At 40.3% G+C, this 16,109-nt stretch overlaps 1 protein-coding gene across 2 annotated transcripts in view; it reads left to right on the top strand.

Annotated features, from left to right (window-relative positions):
• Positions 1-16,109, top strand: part of PPARGC1A (PPARG coactivator 1 alpha) — a 680,601-nt gene that overhangs the window by 214,076 nt on the left and 450,416 nt on the right. The window contains exon 1 of one of the 2 annotated variants that reach the window (XM_063603746.1): positions 113-180. The exons of the other annotated variant lie outside the window; for it this stretch is intronic. Within the exon in view, the coding sequence (XP_063459816.1) occupies positions 163-180 (18 nt within the window). The 5' untranslated portion in view covers positions 113-162. Of the gene's footprint in view, positions 1-112; positions 181-16,109 lie in introns of those variants that run through there. 2 annotated transcript variants of the gene reach the window in all.

The raw sequence follows: 16,109 nt of genomic DNA, 5'->3' as shown, positions 1-16,109 counted from the left end.
TGTTCTCCCATTACTGAATTCTCACCATAATGGACCAATAATTTAAAACCTTATTGCCTTTCAGTATCCCCATCTGCAAAGTGGGGGTAACACAAACTTACCCTCTGCCTTTCAGGTTTTTTGCGAAAATCAGTGAACTAATATTGGTAAAATTGGAGCCCCATGGATGAAGGGTACTTTGTAAGTATAATACATTATTGTCATGTTATTTTCTGTTATTCTGAAGTGCAAATACCAAATGTCTGCTCTTGCCATATCAGGAAATCTGTAACACCAAGTTTCACACCTAGATATTGATAATCTGACTTCTTTGAGGCATTTAATGTTTCTGAATTCTAATGTTTTGACAATATGTCGGATGTTGAAAAGCCACCTCCGCCTGCCACCCTCCATAAATATAAATTCAAACAATGCTTACTAGATAATTTGGACAAAATATGTCTGTATATTATTATATGTAAAAATGTTTATATGAACCATGGATATAAATATAAGGTGTCTTTATTTCTCTTCTCTCAACTCTCTCTTCCTTTCTTTTAAAATTGTATTTAACTTGTGTTTTGAGCAGTCACTTTATGTCTCAAAGAAATGGTTGATTTCAGGGAGAGAATGAATGTTTCCATGAGGTGAATGATATTTTGTTAAGGATGAAAGTTGATTAGACAGTTTGCTAATTATTGTGTTTGCAGACATGGGGCAGGGGGAGGAGGCCAACCAGAATGGTGAGCTAAGTGTGGATCACCCCTTCTTAACCAGGTTACAGTCCAGGGGAACCTGGGAATTGCTTCCTACCCATGCAATGGCAAAGGCTGCAAAAGGGCAGGAGGAGACTGTGCAATCCCAAGGCAACTGCTTTGGTAGATTTTCTCCATTGAATTGGTGCATCTTTTTATTTTGCCAGGACAACCAATGCCCTGGAATAGTTTGTGCTACCATAGATTGGCCAGTTACATGCCCAGTGCTTAACCCATGGTTTGATATTTTTTCTCTTTTAAAAGGTGGCTGTCACCCTTTAAAATCGATCATAGAGAAATTTAAGATTAGGACTGCTTATTGAAGCTTATTTTAGTGAGTAATCCTTGGATTCATGCAGCTGTAGGATCTAAGTCTGCAAGGGTCTTATATGTCTCATCTAGCCCTATTTGTTGGCCAGTTCTAAGGGTTCCACCTGACTGGAGCCTGAGAACCTCTAGAGGCAGAAAGTCTACAACCTAAAAAGGCAACTCTGACAGAGAATTCCTTCTCAAGTTAAACATAAATCCAACCTCGATGTATCTCTGCCTTGGGTTCTACTTGTCCTATTCATCCCTACAATGAACAAGTGTTCCTCCTACAAAATGACACATTTCAAATATTTAGTAACACTTACTGCATCTCCCTACAGTGGTCTTTTTGTCACCTTCAGTTCTTTCAACAACTAGAGCTCATTTCCATGATTTCCAAAACTCTTTACCCCTCTGGAAAAGTTCTTATCTGTCTATATCTTTCTTAACAAGCAGCACTGAGAATCTATCTTCTCCAGGCCCCATTCTGCATCTCAGAGTCCAGAGATCTAATCAAAGTTTCGGAAGACAATGACCTCTGAAGAAATCGTCTGGAATCACGTGTGCCCATGGATTGGTTTGAGTAACAAGACAGCAAAGCCCACATCCCCCTGTGAGGTGCAGACGATTGACAGGAAGAAAGTTGTTTTGGTTAATAATACAATCTGCTTGCCTCCTGTAGACACAGCAGTAGCCTACTAATTCGTTAGAAGTGAATTAAGGTTGTTTACCCATGTTTTAAAGTAACTGTCAGAGTGAAAAAAATTTGTACTAAATGAGACCACTCACCTACTTCGGAGTTGCTGTTTATTTTAAGCTGAGTGCATAAATAATATATTGAGATACGAAGGGTGATTTCAAGCATTAGAACACGAAGTCTCCTGTTTACTAACTGTCATTGGGCTGAAGAGAATTTAAACAGCTCTGAACCTTTTTGTCTGCGAATGCGAGGCATGAAATTAACTTTCATTTCATAGTTAGCAGAAATCATGATGACGGCAGACTTGTTGACATGTCTCCTGCCGATCTGGATCTTTTTTGGTATGCAAGACAAACCTTGGCAACAGAGTGCTTTCCATGTCTCCTTTGAAACAAGACTCCCTCCCTTCCCCACAAAATAAGTAGGGAAATGTCTGGGTCACTGAGTCAGTTTGTTCTGGATAAAAAGAGGAATAGTGGAAATATGTACTAGTCTAGTTCCAGTCTTGACTGCTGGCAACCTTCTCTGAATCTTACTTTCTTCATCTGTAAAATGGAAATAATAGCATCTACTTCCACTGCTTCACAGGAAGATGGTGAGATCCCAATGAGGTAATTGTGGGGAGATGACTTTGAAAGGCATCAGGTGTCATATGTGGGCAGGACAAGTCAAGATAACAACAGTTAATGCTATTAAAGCTGTCTTCTCAAGGATTTACATGTATTAACTCATTCACCCAACAACCCTATGGGATAGGTACTATTGTTATCCCAATTTTATCACTACAAAAACAGAAGCACAGGGCAGTGGAGCGACTTGCTCCATCATCTGATAGCTTAAAGTTTGCAAAACTGATATCCAAATACCAGGCAATTGGGTCCAGGGTTTGTTTTCCTAACTCTTACTTATTTGGGAGAAGAAGCGAGGTTTCCACCTATATGATTATGCCTCTTGATCAGGCCCAAGTAAATGAAACATCATTCCTAAAAGCCTGGGCCAAATTTACATTGAGAAAATACAGGTATGGCTTCTCATCAGCAAGGAAGGTTCCCACTGGGTAGGTATGTAGCAGACTGTATGGATTTATTATGTTTTATGTGTGAAGAGCCTGGTGATTCTTAGATGGAAAGCCGTAAGTAAAAAGACCTATTACTTGCAATGCTTTCAGAAACAAGAAATTCGATTCACTTTTTGTCCCCTTAAACTTGAAAATGTGATAGCCTATTTCAGAATATAGGGAGAGTGTTAGAGAATGAATAGAAAATGTATGGAATGTTTAATTTTGCATGATTACACTTCATATTTGCCAAAGTAACTGAGGCAAATAGAAATGCATAATAGTATCACAGCATTACCTATTTGAGGTGTTTTGATGGAATACTCAGGTTTTACAGACTGATACATGAACTCTTTGGGATAAATCCTTATTAAGCAAATGAACAAGAATGTATTTTTGTTTGCATCATTGAAAATATGTGATTTGTACAACTGCTCTTTAAATGTATATTTACACTATATTTATTTGAATTTCAAAAGAGGAAAGAGTCTTAAGTGATTAATGGGAACAAAAATGATGTGAATTTGCAGACATTTTCCCCTGAAATATGCTCAGTCTTTACAAGGATCATACTTAAAAATTGGAGTGGCAAGAGTGGGGGTGCTGACTTGCTTTGGATTTCTGAATGAAGCATTCCAAAAATAGGATCATTTCCATAATCCCTGAAAAATGGACAGATTTATGAGAAGTAATCAGCTGAGGGAAGGAATAAATTCTGCTCTTCCAAATTGTAAAAATCTCAGCAATTGCTGCTGTGCTCTAGCACTTGTTAATACAATGAGATAATTGCATAATTAAATACACTATGGAATTTCAATAATTGGAAACTTTGTGTTCTCATCACAATATGCAGCTTGCTGATGTTGAAAAGCATCAGCAGTGTTATCCTGAGGCTAGGATCCTTCTTTCACGTCACGCCCTCTGCAGCCTTCTGCAGCTCCTGTTGCGGTTCTGAAACGCTTCCCTTTCAGGTTATTTTTAGTTGGTTGTATTTAGACAAGGTGAAATTAAGCAGGATGTCCCCCAAATTCTGACTTATCTGCCCAGGCCATGGAAGTTGAGGATCATTTTGCTAAAAGTGTCCCTGGTGCTATCTAGATCTTTCTATGTAGTAATGGTTGAACGGCAACCTGAAGAAAAGAGCTTTATGGAACTGGGGAGTGCCTCTCTGGGTTGGTAAATGTGAGATTGCTTTGTGGAGCCTCTGAAAAGACAGGCTCCAGAGCTGGGCTACTTGGGTTCAAACCTGGTGTGGCCTCTTTCTGTATTTCTGGAAAAGGTACCCAATATCTCACATATTTTCTTACCTGTCAAAGGAGAATCTTAGCACCTATGTCTTCATGTTGCTGCAAGGCATAATTGAGGTAACATATGGAAAGAACTTAGAAGATACCAGGCAGTTCGTAACCATCCAGTAAATGTTAGCTATGTTATCAGGCAATCCAGGGAAAAGTTTCACGTTCATCTGAATGTGACAAATCTTTGAGTAACAACAAATAAGTAGACTTATGGTTTTGCTCATTCAAGAAATATTTATTGAATACATGATGATGATGATGATAAAAATAATATTATTAAATCAGTGTTTGGCAGATAGTAAGATATTTTAGCAGGAACTGGTCCATCATTGGTATCCCCAGCATCTAACACACCCATGAATACATACAGGATAGCTACTTAACATAGCGTGGATTCCATACATGCTTGGAGAATAAATGAGTGAATGAATGCATGGATAAAATTGGTTGTAACCTTCTTTTTAGGAGTTAGAAGAATTTACTATGGTCTGTTTGAGAACATAGATGCAGTTTGCTTTTGTTGAACACTAGGGCTGGCACTAGGCAAGTGAGGTGTGTATGGTGACAAACGTAAAGAGGCACTCACTCTCAGCGTCCCACAAGTGCTTCCTTAAATTTTGTGTCCTAGATGTCTCACTTTTGTCACCATGGCCCAGGCCCTGTTGAATGTGTTAATCTTACACGTATGACTATGCTTGATTTCTACCTGTGTTTGAAATTCCCCCTCAATTTTATTTTGAAAAATTTCAAAGCTACGGAAAAGTTGAAAGAATAGTACAAGAAACACTCTACATACCTTTTACTTATGATCATCAATAGCTAATACTTTGCCACATTTACTATATCTCTTTCTGTATATATGAATTCAAACTTTGTCCTAATTCACTATAGAAATCATGTTGTAACCTCGATACAACATTCTCATTCCCTTGCCTCTAGTGCTCATAACGTTAAAAAGGCTTCCTAAATTCTTAGTCTCAAAATTATGAATTTGGAAGAAAAAGAACAAAAAGAGCAGTAAAAGAACTTTGCTTAAATTTGTTTTTCAAGTTTTAAAACTGCTGCTTGAACCTTGTTTTTAGACTATTAACATACTAACCTATTTAGAATACCCTCAATATAAAATGACCAAAATCTTAAAGGTTAGAAAGTTTTCCTGCATGCTCTCACACCTTCTTTTGCAGAGGAGAGACTTTTTAAAAAAGATAAATTCCCTTGACCATTATTTTTTCTGAGATCCTTTCAAAAGTAAATGGGAGTCCAATTACAAATACAATGAGATCATCGTTTTCCAAGTTAGGAATATTCACTGTAAGGGGTGATTTTGCAAATATAATATAGAGGCTATATTATAAATTTGGATATGTCCTCAAATAGAAAGAACTACACACTTGATTTTGGGCTACACTGACAAACTTACAAGGAAAAAAAAATTTCTGATAATCTGAAATGTTTCTAAAAAATAAGGTATCTGTCCTACAAAACGATGATAACATTTGACAGAAGGTTGTATTATTTCAGTGGTATTAGGAATGTTCTCTATGGAAGCCCAGGGAATCTGAGGAGGGGCCTCAGGGCCATCACAGGGGGTGGAGATGGGAGTTAGGGGAACGAGAAGAGCATTGGAAATCCAGGCCACTCACTCATATTCCATTGGAATAGCTCTGAAATGATGTGCTTTATATTGGGCATCTGTCTAAGAATCAGTTTTCATGAAAGTGTTCTAAAGCTAAAAAGAAATAGTTTGGAAACCATAGCATTAGTGAGTAGAAGAGAAATAGGAAACATTTATCCAGCAATCTTGGTTGGCAGTGAGAAGTGAAAGCTGTCAACTCAAAGGGTGGGAGAGGTCAGAAAAACCACGAAAGGCAGAAACACAACTGAAAAGCTATCTGGGAGTAGCAAGCAGGATCAAACACCCATACATACCCTAAGGCCGTGGTTCCTAAACTCCAGTGATTCCTGGTCCTTAACCCAGACATTCTGATTCAGTAGATCTGGGGAGGGGCTCAGGAGTCTGGTTTTTTAATTGTCACCCTAGGCTGCACAGAAAAAATTGCCCTCAAGTCATGTTTACATCATAGAACATTACCATATTTGGTGTTGATAAAGATGACCAGAGGTGTAAAGAAAATATTAAATTCAGTTTCATAGAATGTAACCCTTTTTCAAATTCAGGGAAATTTTAGAATGATTTCCTTCCAAAATGCTTAAAATAGAAAGTTATCTCGAATAACAGGGGGAAAAGACAGACAATAGTAATAAAGTATTATTAGTAATGATATTAGTAATGATATTAGTAATAAAGTACTATTAGTAATATAGTAATAAAAGACAGACAAATGTAATAGTCACATTACAGTGTGGGTTTACTAAGTCTGATAAGAGAGGTACACACCAAGGGAGCCGAGAGGGTGCTCCTGTCTGGTTGGACACTGTAATGAGCTCTTGGAAGAGAGAGCTTCCTAGTGGTACTGCATGGCTTAATGGGATATTCACAGGCTGTGGAGTCAGACAGGCCTGGGTTTGAATCCTGACTCTCCTGTTGTAGAATCTCAGAAAAATGACCTAATCTTTTTAAGCTGGGTCTTCTTCATAAAGTCCAAATAAAGACTAAATTAGATGATGTGTGAAAAGTACTGAGCACAGGGCAGTAAGATGATAGATGCTCAAGTGGCTGTCATTAAAATAAATGTCTGTGATTATATTTATTTAAGAAGGACCTTCAGATAGGTAGGCTTTCAAGAAGAGTGGGATGACAGTGTGTTTATTAGTTTTGGTTTAGGCAGGAAAAGGGAGGCAAAAGAGTACCCCGAAAAAGCGGCACAGCATAACCAAACCTTGAGGTAAGGGATGATTTATGCTTTTGTGCATAGTTCAGTGTTTCCAAAGTGTTGTTCATGTAGAAGATTCTAGATCATACAAGTATTTTACAAATATTAACTAATGTAATCTTCATAGTGACTCTATGAAGTAGGTATTGTTTATTTAACAGAAGGCTAAGGCACAGAGAAGTTAAGTAACTTGCCCAAGATCACACAGCTAGTAGTGGCACAGCCAGGATTTGAACACATTCAGCATCTGTATTGCTAATAACTATGCTAGGCTATTTTAATAATAATGACTTATGCTAATTAGTGTGTACTAGGAAGCTATAACTAGCACAGGAAAACAATGATTTTTACAGATATTGTTGCCCAGAATAACAGTAAAGTTTTAAAAAGTAACTTGATTTAAAATAAATCATATACAATGAATAATAGTGGTCATATCATGAAATGTGACAAAAATCCTGTAGGTGTTCCTCAGATGAGTTTGGCCTGGGAAGTTCTGGGACAGTGGAAGACAGTGGCAAGGATAGATTGGGGCTACCATGGGAGACTACTGCCTCCAAATAATTGTTGTGTGAAACAACAAGAAATCCTTTACATTCTGAGGGAGAAGCCAGTAGGTCTATTGTAGGGTAGGAGGCTTACAGAAGGAAAGACTGTAGCTTGATGAGTGAGTTCTCTCCCATTTCCTGCATTCTATTGCAAAGGGGCAAAAACCTCCCCTTGACCTGACCTGGACTTCTGAATGGCCAGCCTGAGACCTGTGCTATTTGGAAGTTATTTTTTCCTCCTCCTCTTTCTCCATCCCTTCTCCTTCCTATTCCTTCTTTTCTCTTCTTTTGCCTCTTCCCACCTCCTTCTTTTTATTGTGCATGAGGACAGATTTCAAAGAGTGCATGCCCCCAAAATGCAAATGCCTGTTGCAAATCAATGGGAAAAAGAGTTTAATACTGTAGATGGCATTTTAATTTACCTTCAGCTTTTCAGGATGACACCTGTGTATCTCTCCTGTATCTCTCCTTGGATATGGTCAGAAAAACCTAAAAGCTCAGATAATCCTAAGCCAATCCATGCTTAGGCTTTTAAATTTGCAGATTTACCTTCCTATCAACTTATTTGAAGCTAACATTAAGATGAGTTTGCCTTCCCTGAGCAAATGAGCACAGGTGTTAGTCCAGAAATTGCAGGAAACCAGAATGTAACCAGCCACACCGGGCAAGGAATGGTGTGATAATTACACAGTTCCTCGAGCCTGGGTGTGGCGTGCCTGCCCTGCAGGCTCTACATCTGCAGTGTTCTGCCCATGTTACACCTGGTCCTCATATCTAGAGACAACCAGTCTCCTTATCTAGTCCTGCCCATTTCCACTGTCTCATCCTGAGGACGAGCATCATACTCTGTTCTTTTTGCCTCTCTGTTCCCACCGTTTAGTGCTGTCCTTGACATAGGGTGTGCATTCAATAAATGAACTTCTGCCCGTTGGTTAATGAGTGATATCAATAATTGCATACTTCTCTATTTAGATTATGGTTTAAGGAATATGTATTGAGCACTTACTATGGGCTAGGTATTGTGCTGGGGGCTTTTGTACTATTTGAATCTTACAGCAACCCCCTTCACCTGTCATCAACGGGGAAATTGAGGCTTAGGGACGTAGTATAGTTTAACCAAAGTCACACACACTTGGCTCGGCATGATTCAAGCCCAGATATCCCCACGTTCAGACTCAGTTCTCTGATTTCTTTATGTCATGTTTTCCTGCCTTGCAAAAACATTGAGTGAGTTTCTCCTCCCACTGTTAACCTGGGGTTTCCTCCCAACCGATTCCCCGGGATCTCACTCTCAACCCTCAAGTTGAAGGAAAGTTCCTCCCTCTCTGACTGTAAACAGAGAATTCTGTCTTCATGGCGCGAGACCCTGAGTGTCATCAAATGCCACTGCCCACAGTGAGTCCAGGAACGGAAGCCGCTTTTGGAGTTTCCAGCAGGGGCTGACTGTGAAACAACCACAGGCAAGGCCTGTGTATGTGTCCTGAACGCGGCCTCACAGATTAAAATAGTCGTCACGGTGACCAGAAAATTGGATTGGTTAAACCTTCTGGTTTTAGATTGTTTTTGGAGAGTGAATAACTCTATGATTTTTACTTGTCACAGGCTAAAATGAAAAAAAAAAGTAGGAGTGCAACTTCATAGCTATTTTTCTTTCCTGTATGTTCATAGTGGTTATTTATATCTGGGAAGTTTCCACTGGGATTGAGTTCAGGATATAGACTTGGCAGGGTGGCTTCTGCACTCTGTGGTGACATTTGACAGACTGCAGGCAAAGCAGGATGGATTTCTCATGTCTAGATGGAAGGATCTGAGGGCAAAGTGTTGGGATTGGACTGTATTATAAAATGGATTTATGGATCTGAATCCAAAAGTGGCTCATTGCCTGTCAATATGAGATCTGTATCAATAACGTTTGATAAATTAGGCCTCCCGACCCTTTGCTGTGTTTGCTTTATCAACTCTACTTGGCAATAACAATAAAAGACTCCAGGTGGTGTATTTGGAGTGGCTTATTGAGCTTGCCATGTGCATTCCTGACCTTAGGGCCCAGCTCTGTGATCCTGCACATGTTATAACCCCCAGAAGGGCACTGCTGTGCCTGACTTCCTCCCCAGAATTAGACGTTCCCCTGCTAAGCTGCATTTCAATATCAGCCTCATGCATTAACCTTGAAACGCTGTGCCCATGATGTAGGTAGCGTCTTCATTTTCCAGATGAAGAAATTAAGACACTGAGAGGTTAAATGAGCTGCCCAAGGCCACACAGTAAATCTCGAATACAGCTGGGTTCCAGATAAAGGTGTCATGGTCACTGGGGGAGGGTGTGACACTTTCGTTCTCTGTAGTTACAGACTAAAAGGAGCTGAATTTGCACAAAGCTTGCTGATAATACACTTTTTTTTTTCCAGAGGTGGTGTGTCTGCTGTCTTATCTCCAACTCTTGGGGGAAGCAGTCCATGTCCCTGTGTAAGAAATACAGGGTTCTCACGCCTGTAATCCCAGCATTTTGGGAGTCCGAGGTGGGCAGATCACGAGGTCAGGAGATCGAGACCATCCTGGCTAACACGGTGAAACTCCGTCTCTACTAAAAATGCAAAACAATTAGCCGGGCGTGGTGGCGGGCGCCTGTAGTCCCAGCTACTTTGGAGGCTGAGGCAGGAGAATGGCGTGAACCCGGGAGGCGGAGCTTGCAGTGAGCCGAGATAACGCCACTGCACTTCAGCCTGGGTGACAGAGCGAGACTCCGTCTCAAAAAAAAAAAAAAGAAAAAAGAGAAAGAAATACAGGGTTCTCTTGGGTTTTGGCAGATAATATGCTTTGTTTAGTCTTTGCAGCCGTAGACCAAGGGTGAAGACTTTCTTCATCCCATAAATGCTGGCCTTTATGGAATGGTTCTTATAATGCCACAGATATCTTTTGGAAAGGGAAGGGAAACTCTGTGCCCAGCCAGATCGATATTAGGTGGGGGAAAGCAGGGCAGTGGGGACGCTGTTGACAGAAACAGAAGACCAGTTCTTCCCCCAAAAGTGCTTACATTTTGGTTGGTGGGAATGAGTGAATGCCAATTTGTATCACCAAATCTCTTCATTTGTGGGCTGTAGAACTCTATGATAGGTGAAATGGGCCCTGCAGCTCCATTCACAGGATCATAGCTGCAGCACAATAATAACGAATGATTGCAATGTGCCAAATCCACACACTGCATACACTTACCCAGCCAATCCTGGCAACTACCTCGAGTGTGGTTCACAAAAGTCTTTGGAATTGGCAATATGTGTGTGCGCCACTTGGGGTTGAGATATAATTCTTAGTGTATAGCTGATCTCTTTGGCGTAAATTATGCTGCTCTTTTCGAGTGTCTTCTGAAATTTTGAATTAAAATTCTCTTTACTCTATCATCATAATGATGATAAGCTGGAATAGAAAACCAAAGGGATAATTATCTGGTGAAATATAGCAAAACATTTATGAACCGGAAGTAAATGGAGTTTTATCATATTATCTGGAGCAAACTTTTTTGAAAAAAAATTTGTGGCTGAAAATTTATTCTAAAGTATATTACGGAAGCATACTGATATTTCTAGTTTCTTGCCTTAGCAAACATGATACAATGAGGATAACTCAATTTCCCCTTTTGTAGAGCCTCAGGGGGTTATCATTCCAAAGACCAGACTTTTTTCTTTTTGGGGGGTGGTGGGTCGAGAGGATGTAGGGCATTAGAGAACTGATGATTTTTAGCTTGAAATTTTTGATAATAGTTTATTTCAAATACAGTGAGTTGAGGAGTACAGTTTTCACAATCTCACTCTCTTTCTTCTGCACCCAATCCATGTGCTCCAAGACTCAAGGAAGAAAGACAATTTTACCTGAAAATACTGTTGGAAGTGTAGATCTCCCCAGAGAGTCAGATCTAATTGGTTTGGCGTGGCTCTAGCAATCTTTGCTTTTGATAAGCACACTGTGCTTTCCTAGCAAGCACCCAACATGTGTATTGCAATCTTCATTTCTTACAGGCTGGATTCTGTGGCTCACACTTTGAGAAACCATGTCAGAGGCAGAAAAGCAGGCTCTAGAGCAGGTTCCCCATGGAGCGGGAGAAGGAGTTTGTGTTTAGAAGAACCCAGCTCCCAGAAGATGGTTCTGTGGGTGACGTGGTGGTGACTTTTAGTCAATGACCAACTAGTGTTACAATCTCACAGAAAATTTAAACCTTACATCTTACCCCAAATTTGTTTACAAATATTTATTTATTTAATTAAATTCATTAATTTATTTTTGACAGGGTCTGGCTCTGTCAGGCAGGCTGGAGTGCAGTGGTTTCATGACAGCTCACTATAGCCTTGAACCTTCCAGGCTTAAGCGATCCTCCCATCTCAGCCTCCTGAGTAGCTGGGGCTACAGTTAGGCACCACCACGCCCGGCTAATTTTTGTAGAGAGGGGGTTTCACCATGTTGCCCAAGCTGGTCTTGAACTCCTGGGCTCCAGTGGTCCGCCTGACTCAGCCTCCAAAAGTGCTGGGATTGTAGGTGTTTCCCCAGGCACAAACATTTATTGAAGACATTTGTTTGGGATCCCAGGGTCTGAATGAGAAACAGCACAATATGAATTACAGGGAAATGCATTTATTGTGGGAGCTGTTTTTTTATAGTAGGAAGAATTTATTTCATGTCAATAATATATTATTAGATTGATATTATTGAATTATAGGAAATATATGAATATTATTTGATTGATCTTAACAGATTACAGGAAATCTATGAGACAAAAACACCAGAAAATTATTACATTAGAATTATCCATCTCGCCATTTGTGTACCAGAAAAACAAGCATTATTTAAAATTGTTGCTGATTCTGTCAAATGGAGAAATTATTCATAGAGAGCATTTTCATTACTTTCAAAACAACAACAGTACTAGGACCAAGCATAAGTGTGTGTGTGTATGTGTGTGTGTGTGTGTGCACATGGCTTTCAGGTACATATCAGCAAACAAACCATGTACTAATAATAAAACAACAAATAGCAGCAATTTAATTAAGCACTATTTATGTCAAAGTATCTGAATAGGGATATGATTACAAAATTATATATAAAAATTTGAGGCAAAGAGGAGATATTTTTCTTTTCTTATATTCAACTCCACATTCTGCCATTGTCTAGCAGCTGTATTTTGAGCTGCCAAGCTGGGTCTTGACTTGGTCCAAACCTTTTCTGAGAGAATAGTCTATGCAAGCTGGCAGGTTGTCAAGCTGTGTGTGGTCCTCGTACCAGCAAATGAGTAAATCAGAGTTATAAGTTGCAAATGTGCCTCAAATTAACTTCTGCATAGTAGGGAATGAACTTGGCATCATTTAAAGTCCGGCTCAGTGACAGCCTTCTCTCACAGCAGCTTAATCAAAAAGATGATGGAAAATTGAGGCATGGTGGGCCTCGAAGCTTCCACAGGGTGTGAACTCAGTGTACTGTGCTTGAAATGTCACATTCTGAGAGGTCCTGGAATTGCCAGGCTCAGTGTCATATTGCACTGTGGGCTCTGTTCACATGATGCAAGCACTTGCTTATCTGACCAGGCCTAAAATAAGATGCTCCAATGCTTTATTTATGAGCTTGGGGCCACCCAGGCCCATGATGTAAGTAACCTTGGGGTACACAGTATTTGATCACTTCAATTCCCATTAACTACCTGTTTCTAAATGGGGAAAAGCATTTACCCAGCACATTGCGTTATTCATGAAGACACAAAAGCAGCCTGTTGTGCTGTCACTGGGACTGATTTCCATGTAATGCGATCCAGCTGTTGAACACTGCAGATTGTCAGTTTCTAATGTTAGTTTTCTCCTTCTCTCTTTCTCTTTTTTTTCTTTTTCTTCTTCCTCGCCTGTTCTTTCTCCATCCTTCTTTTTTTCTCCATTCTTAAAAAGAACATCGGCCAATTCTATACACTGTTAGCATGAAACTGTATGTCAAGGAGTTATGAGCTGTTCCCCTTTTCAATATAGAAGGTCACAAGTTGGCAGCAGAGAACCTGTTTTACATAATGCTGAGATAATTTAGTGCAGTGTTTCTTGACTACGGTTCTATTAATGTTTTGGACCTGATAGTTCTTTGTTGTGGGGGCTGTCTGTGAACTGTAGGATGTTTGGGGCATCCTCTATTCACTAGATGCTGGTAGCACCTATCCATTTATGATAACCAAAGATGCCTGTAGACGTTCTCAAATGTGCTCTGGGAAGCCATGTTGTCCCTGCTTGATTTAGTGTGACAGCTTGCTGGGTCTTTGTTAATGAAAAATCTCTGTGACTCTCCTTGAGACTGTACACATGTGGTTATTAGATATGGATTGGGAGGCAGAGAACATGGGTTTGAATCCTGGCTCCAACACTTATTGTCTGTGTGACTTTGGGCAAGGTAGTTAGCCTTTCTAAGCCTTAACCTCTTCACCTATTAAGAAGGCTAATACATAACTTAAAAGGTAACTGAACACCAGTGAACTAATATGTCCAAAGGATATGTCACATGATACATGCTCAAAAATTGACAATCCGACCATAAGATCTAATATATGAAATATTATAATTGTCAACTTAAACATGTAGAGAAATAAAAGGCAGTTCTGTGCACCCCTGTAATCATGTGTTGCTCAATTCTGCTTTTGTCCTTCTTTTCTTTCCCTGTACTTCTACCCCTGGTCATTCTTATATTTGAGGAATAGATTAATTATGGCCAAGGACATGAGACTGGGAGATTGGAAAGAGAAATGGTGAGGGGCCTGGAAGAGAAAAGTTTCCTGGTGGGATTATTCTATTAGGAAGCCCCAAGGGAGGTGTGGACAATTCATTTAGTTTATTGAATGTGAAAATATAGAAAGATTGTAAAAACAAACCCTCAACACGCCATTAATCTGAACCCTACTCTTCACTCAACAAATGCCAGCTCTATCCTGTGTCTTTTGCTTTAGGAGAAAGTGGAATCACTTTCCTTATTCAGGAATGAGGGTGACAAATGTTAAGTCTGTTTTCTTAGGAAACAGCTGAGAAAACAGTCAAAATGATTCCATGTGACTAGCACAATTTTCTGCCTGGCTCGTCAAAGTCTGAATCTCTTTTGAGCTGTATCTAAATCTAGAAATAAGGGCCAGGCTAAGGAGGAAGGAGTAGCCATCAGACAGCTGGTTAAAGCTATTATCTTTGACATCTGTCTTTCAGCCTTCACACCTATATTGTACAGAGCCTCTCAAGTCTGCTACCTGCCAGCAATTAAGAAAACCTTGGCAAAAACCCTACTCTTTCTATTTGCCATGACACTCTCCTTTCTGAGGGTGTTGCAATTTCATTCATTTCTGCAGCTCTCTTTTCCTTACATCCATCCTCTTTCTAGTCTTTTCTAGTTGCACCATAGCACGTGAGGGTAGGAAAGGAAATGAATGATCATCAAGTTCATTGACTGAATTACTTCTGGACCATTCCTGATGCATTCCATATGTCTTCTCCTTAGATGATTTCAGAGATGGGGAGTTCACTGTTATGTGAGGTGGGATGCTCTGCTTCTGACCCACAGTCTCTAATATCTGCACCTAATATTCTTCCAATAAGTGCATGATGAGGATCCACTTTGTGCTGGGTTCCAAATATTAATAACAATAATAAAATATAGCTTCTGCACTCAAGGAGTGAATTATGGTCATGATGATATGTTGAATGGATGTAAATTATTCATTTACTCCTTCATGAGCAGTTCTGGTGAACCAGGTACTTTGCTGGGGGCTAGGGATACAATGGAGCAAGGATGCCATCCCTACCCTTGTGGAAACTGCAGTATAATGGAAGAGAAAGACATGAGTCAGAAATTCACCTTAATCAAATGTAATTGCAATGAGGAAAAGGGGCATGGTTCTGAGTACATATAACCATAAAATTTGACTCCAGCTGAGTGGAAAAGGGGGATGGAGAAAGGTTTCCCCAATAAACAGACTGTTTTCTCTGAGTTGTGAAGGGTGATTGGGAATTGATGAGGTTCTGAGGCTGGGAGGGATGGTGAGGGGCTGGCATCCCCGTCAGGAAGATGGAATTGCTGTGACAGGAGTGAGCTTGGGGACTCTGGGAGTGATGGGAGCCAGCAGGACTGGAGTCCTGAGAGCAGAGGTTGAAGAACTCAGCAGGGTTTCAGGGGCTATAGATTTTGGTCTTTATCTTAACATCAAGGCTATCGAGACTTTAAGAATTGTTTAGGGGGTGAAGATGACATACATGGTCATGGTTGGCTATGGGACAGATAGATAAGTAGAGGGAGAAGACAACCTAGGATAAATGTCATGTGAGCACTGAGGATAGAGCCACAAACTCTGCCGCTGAGGTCACAGCAGACTTTATGGAGATCGTGACATCTGAGTCCTTACGAAGTAAGGGAGGGCATCTTCCAAGCCAGCAAGTGAGGGAAGGTGTTCCAGGTAGGAAAACTGCAGCTACAGAGATAAGCAGGCCTGAAGACTCATAGGAATATTCCAGAACACATCAAGTTATCTGTCATGGACTAGAGCACAGGGCCAGTGCTGGGGGTGGGTGTCAGGACGAGGCTGTAGCCAGCTGGCCTAGAGCCCTATAGACCACACCAGGCGTGTTGGGCTCTGTCCT

The sequence above is a fragment of the Pan paniscus genome, chromosome 3 (assembly GCF_029289425.2).
Source record: "Pan paniscus chromosome 3, NHGRI_mPanPan1-v2.0_pri, whole genome shotgun sequence".
NCBI classification, from domain to species: domain Eukaryota; kingdom Metazoa; phylum Chordata; class Mammalia; order Primates; family Hominidae; genus Pan; species Pan paniscus.
This window is presented reverse-complemented; position numbering and strand designations above follow the sequence as displayed.